Source organism: Nomascus leucogenys, chromosome 15, assembly GCF_006542625.1.
Source record: "Nomascus leucogenys isolate Asia chromosome 15, Asia_NLE_v1, whole genome shotgun sequence".
In the NCBI taxonomy this organism is placed as follows: domain Eukaryota; kingdom Metazoa; phylum Chordata; class Mammalia; order Primates; family Hylobatidae; genus Nomascus; species Nomascus leucogenys.
Window position 1 is genome coordinate 94448646 of NC_044395.1, and position 17377 is coordinate 94466022.

The following is a 17377-nucleotide window of genomic DNA, read 5'->3' on the forward strand; positions in this document are numbered from 1 at the left end:
AGGAAAGAAACCAGACAGCCTCAAAAAGGACAATCTCAGTGTTAGCCCTGTCGGTGCAGGAGCAGACTGGTACCCGCCCCCTCTGGAGAGGTGTTTTCTTTGGAGACGGCTAAGGCGCCAGCTTATGATTGCCTGTGGACCCACTGGAGCAGAGTGAAATCCCTGTAGATACAACCCATGCTCTCAGCACCTGGGTACTCAAGGGCTCCAGTAAGAAGGTAACTCCCCCAAGCCTGCCTGTGGCTGCTCATAGCAGGCGGAGCAGGGCAGGCCGTGAGCAGTGGCCCTGAATTAGGAGGTCCAGCTGCCCAGGTAAGTGATCATTTCCATTTGGAAGCATGTCTGATTTTTTTTTTGTAATTATTTTAATTTTAAATGTTTATTCAAAAATGTATTCCTGCTACCCTCAGGCTCCAAGGGGCCTGCTCCCTCCCTCCTGCCTCCACTTTCTCTCAACCCCCACTCACCCTCTCAAGAGAGGAAATGGCGGATCCCTCATCTGGAGCCAGAATGCAACTAGATCTTGCTTTCTAGGCTGGGTACTGACCAAGGCATGTCCTGCAGGGATGGGGGAACTTGTGGGGATGCTGGACACAGACCCGTGAAGGGTAGCCACTTTGAATGGCAAGTGCTGGGGACGGACAGCCCGCTCCACCACTTTCTTGGGCCACTGCACAGGAAGATGGTACGGGGGAGTGCGCCCCCTCCCAGTGGCCCCCAGAGGGCACCATGGGTCTGTGTGGTCACAGGGCCCCCCAGGCTGGGCCTCGAGCTGCCCTGCGCAGCTCCTGCTGGAATTGGGCCTTCCCAGGGACTGGGATCTTTATGTCATTCCCCTAACGCCTGAGTCATGGCCGGTCACTGACCCACAGCCACTTTGGTTCAGGTTCTCAGTGACCTTAGGAATTTCTATACCTGCCTCAGGCAGGCAGGCGACTTTTTTTTTTTTTGAGAGATAGTCTTGCTTTCTTATCCAGGCTGAGGTGCAGGGGTGATCATAGCTCACTGCAGCCTCGAACTCCTGGGCTCTGTGAGCCTCCTACCTCAGCCTCCCGAGCAGCTGGGAATACAGATGTGTACCACTATGCCCAGCTAACTGGCAGGGAATGTTTTAAAAACTTGTATTTGTACCTGAACTTTGCACCTAAAACTACAGCCGTAGCCCCAGTACACTCTTGGGCCCGAGTCGGCGCCTCATCATCTCCCTCCATTACCTCTGCTAGTGGTCTTGTGGTGGCACCAGGCCAGGTCGGGTCTGGGTGAAGGAGGCCCTTTCGCCACTTTGGTGGGCTATGCCATTTGGGGATGTGCCTCTGAAGACAGCCCCCAAATAGCTCCCACATAAAGGGCCGTGGAGGGGGTGGGAGTGGAGATCAGGAAAGCCTGATGGTGTCATATTCCTCAGTCACTTGGTGTCTGTCCAGCTCAGTGGCACACACATGCTTAATGTGAGCGAGGGTGGGTGAGGAATGGATCCAGGCTTCGTTTCTGGAGAGGCGAGTGCTGAGTGGCCACAGCAATGGCTTTGGTAGGTTCTTGGCTCTGAGAGGCAGGAGACCTGGGTGACAGAGTCAGCTCTGGGATCTCTTCCTGGTCCTAAGGGGCTCCTCCCCTGTTCTGAACTCTGAGTAACCCTCTACCAGGAGCAGTGAGGCCAAGGTCATTGTTAATGAGTGTTTGTTGTTAATAAAACCATAGTACATTTACAGTAAGTGACAACATTATTGTACAGTTAAAGTATCATACAATATTACAGCAATAAAATAATGCCTATTTCTTTGTACATCCAGCCAAGCAGCTAGTCAAAATATTTTCCAGAATTGCAAGCCCCTGGGGGCTTTTCAGGGTGACCTTAGTGACACCTTCTGAAATGCCTGGGGCTTTTGGTGAATAAATAGTTTCTAAGGTGCGGCCAGACAGCTGAAGAAGTTGCACCCAGACAGGCTGTGCCTGATGCTGCCCCAGTGTCTGGTCCATAAATACGACAGGTGTCAGGGGAGCCCAGGGCCTGCAGAATTCGAGGGCAAGGCCGTGAGGAGACACAGCAGAAAGGCCTCTTCTCCCGGCCCTTATCTTCCATCAATGCCCTGTCCTTTATCTCCAAGAGCCACAGTCCCCAGTGGGACGTGTTTGCCCAGCTCTCAATCCTACATTAAAGGAGCCGAGAGACTTGACCAGGGGGCTCTGCTTCATCGCCCCACAAAGGCAACCTAGTCTAGGCCTGAGGTTCCAGAATCCACCCATTTACTTTGGCCCCTAAAACCAGCAGCAAAACAAGAGCTGAGGCCATTCCTACACAGTACCCCATCCCCTACCCCTTGCCCCTCCACGCCAGACTTAGCTCAGAAACCATCAGCTGGGGAACTGCCCTCTGCTGCTAACTGGGCAAGCTGGTAGTCCTGATGGGAGGGACTCTGGAAGCCCAGGCACCAAAGACAATGGGGGGACTCCGGGTGGCAGCAGTCGTGGTGGCAGGGGGGTCCTCAGGCCACTGGGTGCCCACATCAAGCCTGTCAAACCTTTGAAGAATAAGTTCAGGGATTTGGGCAGCCTTTGCTATGTGACATTTAGGAAGAAAAATACCAGCTTTCGAATTACTATAGACGACCGGGGGCCTAGGCAGTATGCATTCTATACATTCATAAGGATTCCCGTACCCCCAGGAGCCCCAGTTGAGTTTACTGAGGCCCTAGGGGTGAGTAGAGCTTGGAGGGCCTGGGCAGAGGTGGATCAGGACCAGCTGCTGACCTGCAGGAGAGGAGAGCGACACTCAGGGGGACCTCGAGGTGCAAAGTGAGATGGGGAGGAGGGCCACCAGTTAGCTACATCTCCCCTTTGCCCATCACTGATTGAACAAACAGCTCTAGGGCAGAGGAGATGAGGGTGAGCTGCCCGGTGACGGGGGGACATCTGGGGAAGGAGGAGGAAACAGCCCTGTGAACCTGGCTCCTAGAGGGCCTACAACCATACCCCGACATGGTGGGCCCTGGCACCTCCACAGGCCCTGGCCTCGGCAGCCTCCGCCCCCTGCCTCACACCCGGGAGGTGATGTAGACAGAGTGCACGCGCTCCGCCAGGGTGTTCTGCAGGTCCTGCAGTGGATCCAGGCCCTGCACTTTGCTGCTGCGGCTGTAGATGAGCTGCCGGAAGGCATCCTGCTCCAGCAGGGCCTTCATGTGCTTGAGGAAGAAGCCCTCACAGAACAGGGCCAGTTCTGGGGCATTGTGGATCTGTAGGGCAGAGAGAGGAGGGGTGAAGCCCATGGCCTTAGTACAGCCCCACTCACCCTCACCCCCAAATACTACCTACCCATGGCCACGGCCCTGCTTAAGCCCCACTCTGGCCAGGGGAGACGTTCCCTGTCCCTGCATCCTGAGGCCACCTCCGCTATATCTGAACTGTTCAGCCCCCGTCATTTTCCTGCCTGTGTCATACTGTCATGCTGCCCTGTTAAGTGGCAGTCATCCCTGTTGGGTTGGAAGTTCCCTTCCTAAGGGTGGGAACGGGGACTGTCCACCACTGGGTGTCCAGGGCTCAGCACCAGGCCCGGCATGTGACTGTGCACGTGGTAAATGTTGGATAAAGATGTTCACTCAACAGATATCAAGGGGCCACTCTGGGTTTTCAGTTCTGAGGTCAAGATCTCTGCAGTGCTCCTGACGTCCTAGTTTGGGGGAGACAGAATCTGAGGAACCAAAGACAAGGTAACTGCAGAAGACTGTGAAGGAGGTAAAGCCAACGTGACAGGATGGCTTGTGAGAGGCCAGGGGAGGCCTGGGGACACCAGCTGATGAAGATGAAGGGCGGGAAAGAGCTTTTCAGGAAAAGGGAAGTGTCACAAAAATCCTGGGGTCTGGGCATGCTGAGAAGGAAGCATGGTGGAGTGAGGGGAGATGTGGGCAGGACCTTGGGGGCCTTGGAAGGCATGATAAGGGCTGGCTATTATTTAGCCTGCAGCAGGTGGAAAACCTTTGGTGGGATTAAGTATAGGAGTAACAGTCTTTGTGCTTTTTTGGGGGGCGGGGGGTGTGTTGAGACAAAGGCTTGCTCTCTTGCCCAAGCTGGAGTGCAGTGGCATGATCACAGCTCACTGCAGTCTCAACCTCCTGGGCTCAAGTGATCTTCCTGCCTCAGCCTCCGGAGCAACTGGGACCACAGATGCACGCCATCCCACTCAGCTAGTTTGTAGAGGCAGGGTCTTGCCATGTTTCACAGGCTGGTCTAAACTCCTGGTCCTCCTGCCTCATCCTCCCAAAGTACTGGGATTACATGTGTGAGCCACTGTGCCTGGCCATGGTTTTTGAACTTTTGAAAGAACCTTGTGGATTGCAGGGCTAAAGGAAGTAGGGAGGCTGGGCTGATGCCATTGTCCAAGAGAGTGATGGTGGTGGCTTAGGGCAAGGCGAGGGCAGTGGAGATGAAGGGAAGTGGAGAAACTGCTGGTGTGTTTCAGAGGTGGGTGGCTTGCATATGGGAGGGTTTTTGCAAATCAAATATGATTCCTAAGTTTTGGGTCTGAGCAGCTGAGCAGTGACCATGTTGCTTATTGAGATGGGACAGCTGGGGAGGCACAGACAGGTAAGGGAGAAAAGTAAATACCTGTGGTTTGATTTGACTCAGAGGCTCAGCAACTTGCCCAGCTACCGCAGCCCAGGTGGCAGAGCTGGAATGTGAACTAGGATGCAGCTGGCTCAAAAGCTCACCTCCCAAGCTACCACATGGCCAGTGGGCAGCAGTGACCCCAGGCTACAGAGGGAGTTGCTAACCCTCCCTCAGCCTCTACACTGCCCTCAGAAGCAGCCTGGTCACCTGCATCTCCTAGCTCATCCCCAGTGCAGCCACACGGCTGAGGGCCCCGTGGAGCAGAGCATGTAGTGGGAGGTGGCCAGCAGGCATCCTTGGCCCTCACCTTGGCATATTTGTAGGTGTTCACGGCACTCTCCACGCTGAGGGTCTGGGAGCACAGGATCTCGCAGTGCCTCTGCAGGGCATCCAGCTGGAACAGGCTGGCAGCTGACAGCAGCTGGTAGGGAGACAGAGCAGGTCTTGGGGACCCATGGCCAGACCAGTGGCCCAGACAGCACGGAACAGAAAGCTCCCGAGTGCCGTGTGCCCTGCTGCCTCCACCCTCAGGCCCTACTACCTTCTGATACTCCTGGGCCTAACCATCCCCGCTGGGGCACGCACTGAGGCTGGGCTCAGTGGTGTGCACAGTTCCTGTTTCTGGGAACTACTCTTCCTGTCAGATGGAGAGGAAGAGCCACCTTCCCTCTGAAGGGGGTGAATGGGAGACCGAGCCACTGGGGACCCTGGCCCAGGCCCCCTCCTCTCCCGAGTCTCACCTCCAGGATGTCAGCGGTGGGGATCTCCATGGATTCTGTTCCTCCATAGTACAGATACTGCATCATCATCTGTGGTGGGAAGAGGCCCATGTGAATGCCACGTGAACCTGAGGCATGAAAGTCCTTGCCAGCCCCAAGGGTACTGCTCCAGCTGCCGCCTCCAGGGGCCTGTCCCTCTGCAGGTCCCCAGCTCTGTCCCTCCCTCCCTCTCCTGCTCAGGCTGAGACTTGCGTTTTCCTGGGAACGCCACCTCTAGAAGCCAACTCCAAGGCCCTCTCTCCCGAGTCCCTGCCCGGATGACAAGCTCCCTCCTTGGAATGTTTTCCCCACAATCCTCATGAGAACACCGTGAGCCCAGGAGGGAAGTTCCTATTCACAGCTGGGGAAACTGAGACCCATGGAAGGAAGATGACTTGGCTCAAGTCCTTCAGCTCCCCTGATGCCTGCAGCAGGGCTCTCACATCATGCCTGGCCCCGTGTGGCTCATTGCTGGTGTGATCTAAATTCTACACAGGGAGTAGCAGTGGGGGGTCTCTGAAGGGATGTTGGAGTCGCTGCCTCCTGCCTTCCCCGTCTGCACAAGGACTCCAATGTGGAGGTGAGTGTCCCGTCTGGGCTGTGTCTCAGGTGTGCTCCCTCAAAAAGAAAGCGCAGAGCCCAGGCCCGGAGGCCCGGAGGCCCGGAGCTCCCCTCGACAGGCTGAGCCCCGCCTTGGGCTCCCAGATGAGGTGGTCCAGGACCGGGAACGATTTAGTTCTGCTGAGGTTTCAGTTACAAACTCTGCCATCACGCTGGAGCCTAGTGAGGTTCCCAGTTGGAAAAAGAAAAACAGTTCTTTCTGGCTGGCTGAAGAAACGGCCCCAGCAAGGAGCTGGCAAGTGTGTAAGTAAACACGGCTCCAGCCGGCACAGTCGGGCTCTGTCAAGACTGGCCCTGAGGCTGCAGAGGCACCAGAGGGTCTAGGAGAAGGCGCAACTGTGGGGAGAGAAGTGGGGAGACAGGCCTGCCAACCTTGTTGAGGCATCAGGAGATGTTGGCCTCTCCCCACCTCTAGAGGTCTGGGAAGCTCCCACGGCCTTCTGCAGCCCCTGCTGGAGCCTAGGTGGCGAGCTCATGATTGCACAGTAAGTGTCCGTCTGCTCCCTCCAGACAGTGTGTGCCTTGGGCAGGCCATGCCCGGGTCCCTCTGCCCTCCCCATGCAGGGCACTGAGTGAGTGCTCAGTAAGGTGTGGCACCAGCAGGAGCAGTGCCTGGAGTGCCCCTCATACAGGGTTGGGGTTGGAGCACCAGACAGGCAGGTCCGATCTTCCTGTTGGGATTCTTTGCTAAGGGATGGCCTCAGGGCAGCCCCAAGGGCCAGGCCTACCAGCCACCTTAGGCTGCAGCTCCCTTCCTGGACTGGAAGGCTGCCTCCTGCTGCATTTTAGGATTTGGTTTTGGCAAGGCCCAGTCTTGGCATCCATGGCACATGGATCTCCCTGAGGCCACTTGAATGCATATGAGGCCACAGAAGTCAGATCAGAATGGCTCACCTGGAGCCTTGCTATGGGAGCCGGGCAGCCAGCAGGCAGAGGTGGGTGAATTTCGCACAGCCTGGCAGTCCCTAGCAGGATACAGGTCATGTGCCTCCTGGAGCCAGGCAGCCTGTGGGGCTAGAGGCTGCTTGAGGAAAGGCCCCAGACAGGACCACCTGTAGAAGGGCAGCAGGGTTTCCTTCTGTCCTGAGTGGGCCACTTGGAAGCTGATACTGCAGAAACCATGTTGGAAGGGCAGGGTTGGGGCCCTCTGGGCTATATGCTCAGTAACTTTTTTTTTTTTTTTTTTTTTTGAGATGGAATTTCGCTCTTGTTGCCCAGGCTGGAGTGCAATGGCGTGATCTCGGCTCACCGCAACCTCCACCTCCCGGGTTCGAGCGATCCTCCGCCTCAGCCTCCCGAGTAGCTGGGATTACGCAGCATGTACCACCATGTCCAGCTAATTCTGTATTTTTAGTAGAGATACGGTTTCTCCATGTTGGTCAGGCTGGTCTTGAACTCCCAACTCAGGTTATCCACCCACCTCGGCCTCCGAAAGTGCTGGGATACAGGCGTGAGCCACCGCGCCCGGCTGTCAGTAACTTTTTACATTGGTTACATGTTGAAATAATATTTTGGCTATACTGTAAGTTCAAAAATATTAAAATCAATTTCACCTGCTCTTTATTTTTTATGTGACTAGTAGTAAATTTTTAATTACAATGTATGCCTCACACTCTGACAGTACTGCCTAGATGTCCTTGGGCCTCTGTTTCCTCCTCCAGAAAACAAAATAATGATCTACACACCCCCACCCCACCCCGCCTGCATGAGAGCCAATGCGATACTTGGGGGCTGCTGGAAAACTTGCAGGTTTTTTTAGGGAGCCCTGACCCCAGATTGATGGCTTCAGGCTGACCCCTCCAGGGAAGCCTGGAAAGCCGGAGCTGAGGTCTGGAAGCCCCATCTGAAATGATGCCCCAGATATGGCGAAGTTCTGTACCCAGGAGACCCATGGGGCAAGGCCAGTGCCCTGGGCCTGGTTAGAACAATCGGCCAGAACTTGGCAAGAGGCCCAGGGGAAGGCATGTGTGTGCTGTGGACCTGAAGCCTGTCCCCTGTTTGCCTTCCCAGCAACCCTGGGAGGTGCCAAGGGGCTGCTGAGCCTGTTCTGTGACAGATGCCCTCCCTTGGCCTGGTGGGTGAGCACAGGTGACTGAGCCCACACACATCCCCTTACGGGCAGTGGTCACCCATGGCCACACGTGCGCTCCCCAGTCTCCAGCGATCCCTGCAGCCCCTCTAGGACCTGCCTCCTGCCTGATCTGAGCGTGACTCCACCTCCTGCTCCCACTCACCTGGACATGTTCCTAAAGCTGCCCATTCTCCAGTGAGTTGGATTAAGGGGTGAGAAAAGAGGGAAGGGGAGATGCCACCTGGCTTATGCCAGAACCCTGGGCCTCCCCTCCTCCCATATCCATCAGTTACCAAGTTCCAAGTCCCATCCGCTCTTCCCTGGTCCATTTCCCTCCATCCCCCCAGCCACTGCCGATCCAGGTCACCACTGTCACTCAGTTGGATTCCTCAGCAGCCCCTAACTGGTCCCCTGGAGGCGGCCATGCCCCCTTCCATCCCTTCTTACTGCTGCAAATGCAAACTTGGCTGTTTTGCACATCCTGGGTTTGAATTCTGGCTCGATCACTTCCCAGCTATGTGACCTTGAGCAAGTTACTCAACCTCTCCATGCCTCTGACTCCTCTACCAAGAGGGGATAATAACATACCTACCTCCCTGGAACTGTGCTGTGAGGCTTCAATGGAAACCAAGCAAAGCACTTAGAACCCTGCCTGCCTAAGTGTTAGTGATGGTGAGCTCATCCTGCTGCTTAAAACTTTTTAGAGGCTGGGCGCGGTGGCTCACACCTGTAATGCCAGCACTTTGGGAGGCCGAGGTGGGCAGATCACAAGGTCAGAAGATCGAGACCATCCTGGCTAACATGGTAAACCCCGTCTCTATTAAAAATACAAAAAATTAGCCAGGCGTGGTGGCAGGTGCCTGTAGTCCCAGCTACTCGGGAGGCTGAGGCAGGAGAATGGCATGAACGGTGGAGCTTGGAATGAGCCGAGATCATGCCACTGCACTCCAGCCTGGGTGAGAGAGCGAGACTCCATCTCAATTAAAAAAATAAATAAATAAAATTTTATATATATATATATAATTTAATATATATATATAAATATATATATATATCTTTTAGAGCTTCCAGCTGTCCTTAGGTTAAAGGTTCAAGTCCTTCACACTGTGGTTCCCTGGGGCAGCTTCAGACTAATTTCTGGACGTTCTTCTGAATTGCCCAGACTAGACCAGAGGGCAATTCCTGCACATGTCATGGACTCTGGCTTCAGGGCCTTTGCGTGTGATATTCCCTCTACCTGGAGCTCTGGAGTAACTGACCAGTTGCTCCAGCCCTTGAGACATTAGCCTATCACTCCCCCAGGAAGCATGCCTCATCGCCCCATGTTTGGTGTAGATGTACCTTACTGCAGCCCCCAGAACCCCCTGGGCTTCCCTTGCCACAGCGATCACACTCTTTCATAATCCTGTCTCCTTGAGGGCAGTGTCTCTGTCCTGTTTGCTGTGGTATTCACCCCAAAATGTCTACATGCTACATAAGCATAGGGATAAGTGACTAGAGGGAGCACGAGAAAGAAAAAGCCATTTTAGGCCAGGTGCGGTGGCTCATGCCTGTAATCCCAGCACTTTGGGAGGCTGATGCGGGGGGATCACAAGGTCAGGAGTTCAAGACCAGCCTGACCAAGATGGTGAAACCCTGTCTTTACTAAAATTACAAAAATTAGCCGGGCACGGTGGCAAGGCGCCTGTAATCCCAGCTACTCATGAGGCTGAGGCAGGAGAATCACTTGAACCCGGGCAGCAGAGGTTGCAGTGAGCCAAGATCATGCCACTGCACTCCAGCCTGGGCGACAGTGAGACTCCGTCTCAAAAAAAAAAAAAAAGCCATTTTAGAAGTGGCCCCACGTGCTTCTGTGAGACTCCGGGGTCTGCAATCTCTCCTATTATATCACAAACCACTCCTGTGCAGGGCAAGGCCCTAGACCCACCCGCCAGCTGCCTCCTGGCCTCAGTCCCAGCCCATAAGGGTCAGCTCTTGCAGCCCTGAGCCCACCACACAGCCTGGAGACCTGCAGTTGCTACTTTCTAGAAAGCTCCTCTCAGTGGGGTTCAGCTGAGATCCCAGGCAGGTCTCTTCCTCTGGACCTTGTCTGCCCTGTCTGGAGTTTCTAGTACGTAACCTTGTATGTTCTGCAAAGCTTAGAGCCCGAAAGACCTGACTTTGATCTACAGTCAGGATGTGCGCCTCATGGCCACATGCTTGACCAATGTGGCCAGGGTTTGATGCTTGGGAGAAGTGACGCAGCCTCCACCAGCACTTCCTAAACTGCACTGAGCACATGGCCACCTGGGGAACTTGTGAAGATGCAGGAGAGCTGGGGTGGGGCCTGGGGCTCTGCATTTCCAACAAGCTCTCAGTAATGCCCATTGGCTGGGAGCCCACCCTGATAACAAGGACTCACACCCCAGCTGTGTGGCTTGTATCTGTCCTTGCACGTCTGTCTGCAGGCTGCCCAGACCACCTGTCCAGCAGTTAGAGCTCAGGACCCATGTGACAGGCTCTGAAGCTGCAGCCCCACAATGGATGGCTACCTCTGCACAGCGAAAGACCTGGATGCTCTATTCATTCAACAGAATACAGAAGGCACTGGGAATAGAGTGAACAATGACAGCCAATGCACAGCTGCCCACAAAGGTGGGCTCCTGGGGGAGGGTCATCCCTCCGAGAAGAGGGCGGCACCAAGACCCACACACCTGAAAAATGTGGTACTTCATGTCGCTGATCTCGATGGTCTTGCTGCTGTCCCCATCCTGTTCTGATTTATTGGTCATTAGTGTCTTGAACCTGGAGCAAAGGAGACAAAGCAAGGTGGGTTTTGAACCTTTTACTCCACCCCTGTGTGGCGATGGCACCATCTGTCACCTGAGCGGCCACCACAAGACGGAGCATTTAAAAAATTACTGCTGTGCTCCTAAAATAATTTTCAGCAAGTGCCATTTTACACCATCTTAGGAAGACATCTGGGCTGAGCCCGATTCTGTCCCCACCACCCACCATACAAGCAACCTGACGCCTGTGGCCAGAATGCTGACTCTTCATTCCAGAATATTTATGTTTTCTAATAATCAAAAGCAATAACTCGGCCACAAAGAACACCACTTCAGAGCCCCCCTTTCCTGCTGCCCCGGGTTCACCCTGTCTTGTCCCGCTGTGGGGCGAGTGGGGCTCCCCTCGACGTGACCGCAGTCTGAGGGGCAGAGGCTGCAGGGTACAGCCCCAGCGAGACACTGTCACCTCGAATCTGAAACAAGGTGCTTCTGTGCCCCTGGGCTGGGAGTTTGTTATCTGAGGCTGCCTACCTGTTAGAAGCTGTCACCAGCAGGACTTTATGTGCATAAAACAGCTTTCCTTCCACCAGGAAGGTCACATCTGACATCTCCTTATTGTTCAAAAAGTGTGGATCTGTGAAAAGGGGGGAGACAGAGGGATATGGCTGGGGAGTCCCCTGCTGGGGGTTGCTTGAGTGTGCTGTGAGGTGCGTGTCTGGGGTTGGGGGTGGGACACAGAGGTGAGGGACAGAAACTGAGGTTAGGGCCTTGGCACTTGGAAATGGAGAAAGATGACAAAGTGAGGAGGGGGCAGGGAAGGGGGCGAGGACGTGTGGTGATGCAGGGCGCAGGGGGTGCGCCTTCACCTAGCCTGGCCGGCAGGGTCTTCCGGATCTCTGGGATGCTGGGGATGGGGCTGCTGCCATAGCAGTGGGTGAAGATGGCAGCCAGTTGCTGGATGACGGAGTCGTTCTGTGGGGAGGGGAGAGAGGGCCTGTGAGCTGCCCGCTGTGGCTGGCTGTTCACAGATGCAGATACGTCAGGCAAATTTCAAAAGTCCAGGCCGGGATTAGTGCAGCCGCTATCTTTTGTTCCTGCTGGATGTGGCTTGGCAAGAGATGCCTGTTCCTTCATCAGTGATTCCCCAAATGGCTTTTTTGGTCAGGTTCCAGCCCATGGCCCCTGCCCTCTACAGCCAGGCAGTGCAAGTCTAAATCTGGGTGCTGTGTGTGTGTGTGTGTGTTGGGTGGGGGGGGGGGGGGTCCCTGGGTGCTGGGGGCGGGCGGGTGTGTGTGTGTGCGTGTGCGTGTTGGGGGGCCCTGGGTGCTGGGGGCGGGCGTGTGTGAGAGTGTGTGTGTGTGTGTGTTGGGCGGGGGGGGGCCCTGGGTGCAGGTGTGTGTGTGTGTGTGTGTGTGTGCGCGTGTTGGGTGGGGGGGCCCTGGGTGCTGGGGGCGAGTGTGTGTGCATGTGTGTGTTGTCCCTGGGTGCTGGGGGCGGCGGGTGTGTGTGTGTGCGTGTGCGTGTTGGGGGGCCCTGGGTGCTGGGGGCGGGCATGTGTGAGTGTGTGTGTGTGTTGAGCGGGGGGGGCCCTGGGTGCAGGCGTGTGTGTGTGTGTGTCGGGTGGGGTGTTCCTGGGTGCTGAGGGCAGGCGTGTGAGTGTGTGTGTTGGGTGATGGGGTCCCTGTGTCTGTCCACGTGTCTGCCTGTGTGTCCATCTGTGTATCCCGTGGTTTGAGTCTGGGCCGTGGGCTTGGGAACCGGCCACTGGCCACACTCACTTTGCTGGTCTTGAGGATGTCGAACATGAGCTGCAAGCCCTCGTTCACCAGCTCCTCGTTGTACTCCTCCTCTTTGATGGAGCTGAAGTCCCGCAGGAGGCTCTGCACCACCGAGTACCGTGACTGCGAGAAGGAGGTCCTCAGAGACTCGATCCAGATGTGCAGCTTCCAGGGGACTCCTGGCCCAGGCAGGGAAGGGCAGGCAGTCACGCACCGCAGCTAAGCGCTCCCGGCACAGACCACAGCCTTTTCTGGGCAGACTCTCCCAGAATGCCCCCGCTGTCTGCAGAGCACCCTGCCCGCCCCCTCCTGCCTGCCCCCTTCCTGTGCGCTGAGTGGCCCTCTCAGGATGGCCATAGAATGAAAGCTTGAATTCATTCTAATAGGTCTTGCTGGCAGGCCAGAGTAGAGTTTCAGGTTCTCATGAGATGAGGTGGAGGAATGGCTTTGGCCCAAATGCAGGGAACTCAGGCTCTGAAAGTTGACAGCCCAGCCTGGGGATTTGGCGGTGTGGGCCCAGCACCCATAGTAACCTTGTTGCTTATTGGGCTCAAGAATTACTTGCTAGAGAGGTCTTATTAGTTGTGGAGGGGTGCCCAGGAGGGCTTGGATGGCCAGAGAATATGCCAGGCACTCAAGGACACACAGGCCTCCTTGCCTGCACGGAAGCTCGAAATGAACCCGGTCCTATCACAAGGGGCTCTCCCAGCACAGAGCACTGGAAAGCCGCTGCACATCCCCGGGCACATAATGACTGTTTTGCCAGTTCCCCAGCATGTGTCAGTGGGGCTATAACTTAAAATTGCTGTGGGAAGTTCACGACATAAACTAGTCATGTCCCTGGTAATTAGAGAGACAGCTTCTTAACCCAGCCTCACCGTGGATTAAAGAACTGATGGCATTCCCCAGCGACACACTGACAGCAGTGTGGTGTGTTAGTATCCTTGGGTTACTGACTGCAGGTGGGAGTTTTACAGTGAAGAACACTGAGGCTGACTCACTGCTGTCTTGGCCCAGCCCTGGGGGTTTGTGGCCCTGTGATGACAGTGACAGTGCTATCATCCACCAAGTGCTCACGGTGGCCACCGTGCCTTGTACTTTAGGTGATGTCACCCCATTCTTAGATAAGGATCATTAGCACCAAACCCACAGAGGCGGGAATTGAGGCTGGGAGAGAGGACGTGGTATGCAGCTAACACAGGACCTGACCTAAGTCTGTCTGACTAGCCTCCCTGGAGGACACCAAAAGTCCACAGACTCACAGACCCAAGGAGTGCAAGATCAGCCGAGTGACAGGACTGCCGCCTCACAGCGTGGAGTCCCGGGGCTGCAGAGGCTCCCAGCGCTCCACATCCCTGGGCTGTGACTGGGGAGGGGGCAGCGAAGCTCCAGCCAGGCAGGGTGGAGGGCCCGAGGGCAGAGGACCCCAAGACGTGGCACTGTTGAGCACTGTCTGAGGCCCAGGGCCCCTCCTGAACTGGCCATGTAGCAGGGGGGGCCCAGCCTCCACCCCGTCTGTGCTCAGCTGCCCTGGGGCTTGTCTGTCCCTGCGGGCCCTGGCCCTCAGGCCTGCGGAAGAGCAGCGGGGAGTGCCGTGGGTGTCCATATGCATGGCGTGTGCATGCCCGCGAGGCCTCACCCAGTGCCCTCAGCTCCATGGTGATGTCCACATAGCCGTGCTCGGCGCTGTAGTACATGGCCTCCTGCAGGGCCTTGGTGCGGGTCCGGCTCAGCCGCACGGGCCCCTCACTGCCACTGCCCTGGCTCGATGCATCGCTTTCCTCCACACCCTCGGCCAGGATCTCCTCCAGGGACAGCACGTCCGCTTTAGCCTGCTGCGGCTGCGTCAGGAGCTTCCTCAGGACGTTCCTGCGGGCCCAGGGACGAATGAAGGCAAGGGCTGAAGTCCCACAGGCAGTGCCCACCTGAGCTGTCCCCCAGTGCCCCCCTGCCCCGACGGGCTGCTCTGGGGCACCCGAGGGCTCGGAGGTTCATGGTCTTCCTCCTCCAGGCAGGCCAGGGGTCCCAGGATCACCAATCCCCATACACCTCCTAGAGGCAGGGCAGGGTGCAGGGGAACCCACCCTTCTACCATCCCGGTATTGCCGAGAAGCCACGGACTTCGGGGCTGAGCGAGCTGTGCCATCCTGGCTGTGTGACCTTAGCCAGGTCACTCTACCTCTCTGAGCCCTGACTGCTTTGGCATCTGTATTACAGGGTGTCACTATATCACATTTTCCCTGGGCTCATGTGAGGCTGATGTAAAGTGTTTAAATGCAGAGCCTGAAACACAGCAGGTCTTTCTAAATAGCAGCTGACTATGCATGTGAAAGTGTCTAAAACACAGGAAAAGCCCAGTAAGTACTCATTTGGTCCCTTCTTGTTGATAAGGATGAACTGAAGATGGATGTCACGTAGAATTTGTTCATATTTATGAATGAAGACACAGAATGTTAGACCTCACGGAGGACGCTCCCCGTGCTGCTGCTTTTAGCCTCATGAGAGCCCACACGCATCACCATCATAGGCGATGGATCCATCTTGCTCAAGGCCACTCCAGGTGGGGGTACAGACCCAGGACTTCTGGCTCCAAGACCTAGGCTCATTCTGTCGCCTCCTGTGGCCTGGGGCTCTGGGATGGATGCAGCATGGGTGGGGCTGCAAGGTTCCCGGGGACTGACCTGCTCCACGGCCACCCCACAGACCCTCCTCATACCTGCCAAGCCCATGGCCTGGAGGTGCCCTTCCAAAGACCCAAGGTCCCTCCCAAGGGCTCCTCCTCACGTGTGGACTTGCTAGCTCAGGCAGTTTACAGAGCACCTTGTTTGGGCCAGGCACTGGCATGTGAAGGTGAACTAGCCATGGTGCCTGTCCCAAGGGTCCTGTGCTCAGAGAGACAGGCAGATGGGCAGGCAGGCAGTCTCCACACAGGGTAAAGAGGCCTCCATGGGTGATGCAGGCACTGGGTGGGGTGGAGCGGCCTAGAGGTGGTGATGTGGAAGATGGTGCCTGGAGGGTGAGGGCGGCTGGGATGGGTGAATGTGGGGGTGGGCTGGAGACAGCTGGAGAGAAAAGCATTCTAGGGGAGGGGACCCCAGCCAGAACATGAGCCTGGTGGCAAGAATGGTGTTGGGGAATTGGAAGTAAGTGTCCTGCCTGCCAGCCCTGCTTTTCCAGCCCCGTTTCTGCCCTGTAATAACCCCTTGTCTGATCTCCCTTTGCCCCTCCATGCTGCCCCTGACTTCAGCCTGCTGCTGTCCCGCCACACCCCTGGGCAGGCCTGGTCCCCACAAAGCAAACTCTACCATCTGCACCTGGGGCAGGGTGCAATTTTGCACCAGGAGCCTCTGCACAGCTGAGCCATAGGCTATTTGGACGCCCAAGGCCACTTGGGCACTGGAGGACCACCAGCAGGCGTGGGAAGCAGTGTGGTCCTGAGTGGGCTCTGGCAGCTGCAGAGTGGCGTCTCACTGGGAAATGGGACAGTCTTCCCTGGGCGTCGGGAGGCCCAGGCTCCAGTCCCAGGTCTGCCAGGAATCAGCTGTGGGGCCTCTCCCATCTCCGGCCCCTGTGCGGGCTAAACTCCCCCATGTTTCTGGTTTACTAGCACACAGGCCCCCTGTTTTGGGAAAGGTCTCCAGGCCTAGCTCTTCTGCCCCATTGGGGAAACTGAGGCTCCTGTGAGCTTATTTCAGTGCCGTCATGTCACACAGGGCTGGAATCCCAGGCAGGTACCTGTGGCCGTGGGCGGCTGAGTGGCTGAAGCAGTTCATGTCCTCGTGGAGGGAGGAGCCCATGCCGTGGGCCTCCAGCACGCTGAGGAGGGGGTCGGCGCCTCGGCTCAGCAACAAACTCACCAGCTCGTAGTTCCCTGAAAGAGAAGGTGGGCAGCACGGAGGACACTGAGATGGTGGCCGCCAGGGCAGCTGAGGCGAAAGGGAAGGGAGAGCGGGATTCTTGCAGCTCTGAGTGCTGGAATAAATCAGTAAACCCCACGCTCATCTGCATTTGGTGGATGAAGTGGAGGGAGAGGAAGAAGGCTGGCCGTGCCCTGCCCCTGCGCCCCCTTCCTGGGTCTCCAGAGGGAAGGGCCTCCCTGCCCTGCTGGGTCCTGCCAGATGCTGAGCCCAACAGAAACTGATGGGTGGGGCCGGGGGAAGCCCCCCAGTGGCCCAGAGAAGGGGTTTTAAGGCCCCTGCACGGGGTCTGTGTGTGCTAAGGAGACCCCTGCACGTCCAGCTACATGCCTGGCCAGGCTGGGGGGCACTGCAGGGAGGGGTAGACAGAGCCTCTGGGTAGCAGGTACCTACCTGCCGCAGAGGCCAGCTGCAGGGGCGTCTCCGCGTAGCTGTCCTCGCCACCGTTCACTGCTGAGCCCTCCACATGGGCACCAGCATCCAGCAGCAACTGCCAGGGGCACAGAGGAGGAGAGCACTGCTCAGCATGGCAGGGAGCACCTGGGAAGGGCCAGGGTGCTTTGGGGGACAGGGCCTTTACTTCTCTCCAGGCATGTGACCAAGACACAGTTCACCCCAGCAGCTGAGGAACTGGAACTTGAGAACTCCAGGTTATCCTCAGGGCTCAAAGTTTCTAGAATCTTCAACTCCATTATTGCGGCCCAGGACCAAGCCCCTAAGCTGTGAGGACCTCTGAGCTTTTTCCGTCTTTCAAATGCTTTCCCGTGAACTGACTGCAGCCACCTCGCTGAGAACGCATGTGGATGAGCAGCACAGAAAATGTTGCCTCCAATCTATGGGGTAAACCGCGGCTCTGGGTGGC

General features: G+C 56.5%; 1 protein-coding gene and 1 long non-coding RNA gene across 2 annotated transcripts in view; one reads left to right on the plus strand and one right to left on the minus strand.

The window, feature by feature from the left end:
- Nucleotides 1-1660: 1660 nt before the first annotated feature.
- The window catches only part of ABTB2 (ankyrin repeat and BTB domain containing 2), a 208200-nt gene continuing 192483 nt past the window's right edge, over nucleotides 1661-17377 (minus strand). The window contains exons 8-17 of the mRNA XM_030829303.1: nucleotides 16909-17005; nucleotides 16334-16469; nucleotides 14238-14467; nucleotides 12599-12777; nucleotides 11687-11792; nucleotides 11352-11454; nucleotides 10746-10836; nucleotides 5343-5411; nucleotides 4910-5023; nucleotides 1661-3230 (exon numbers count right to left, since the gene is read on the minus strand). Of these exons, the coding sequence (XP_030685163.1) occupies nucleotides 3033-3230; nucleotides 4910-5023; nucleotides 5343-5411; nucleotides 10746-10836; nucleotides 11352-11454; nucleotides 11687-11792; nucleotides 12599-12777; nucleotides 14238-14467; nucleotides 16334-16469; nucleotides 16909-17005 (1323 nt within the window). The 3' untranslated portion in view covers nucleotides 1661-3032. The remainder of the gene's footprint in view (nucleotides 3231-4909; nucleotides 5024-5342; nucleotides 5412-10745; nucleotides 10837-11351; nucleotides 11455-11686; nucleotides 11793-12598; nucleotides 12778-14237; nucleotides 14468-16333; nucleotides 16470-16908; nucleotides 17006-17377) is intronic.
- Nucleotides 3224-11425, plus strand: LOC115838591. The gene is made up of 3 exons (XR_004033623.1): nucleotides 3224-3704; nucleotides 5392-6466; nucleotides 10500-11425. It is a non-coding gene; the product is annotated as an uncharacterized LOC115838591 (long non-coding RNA).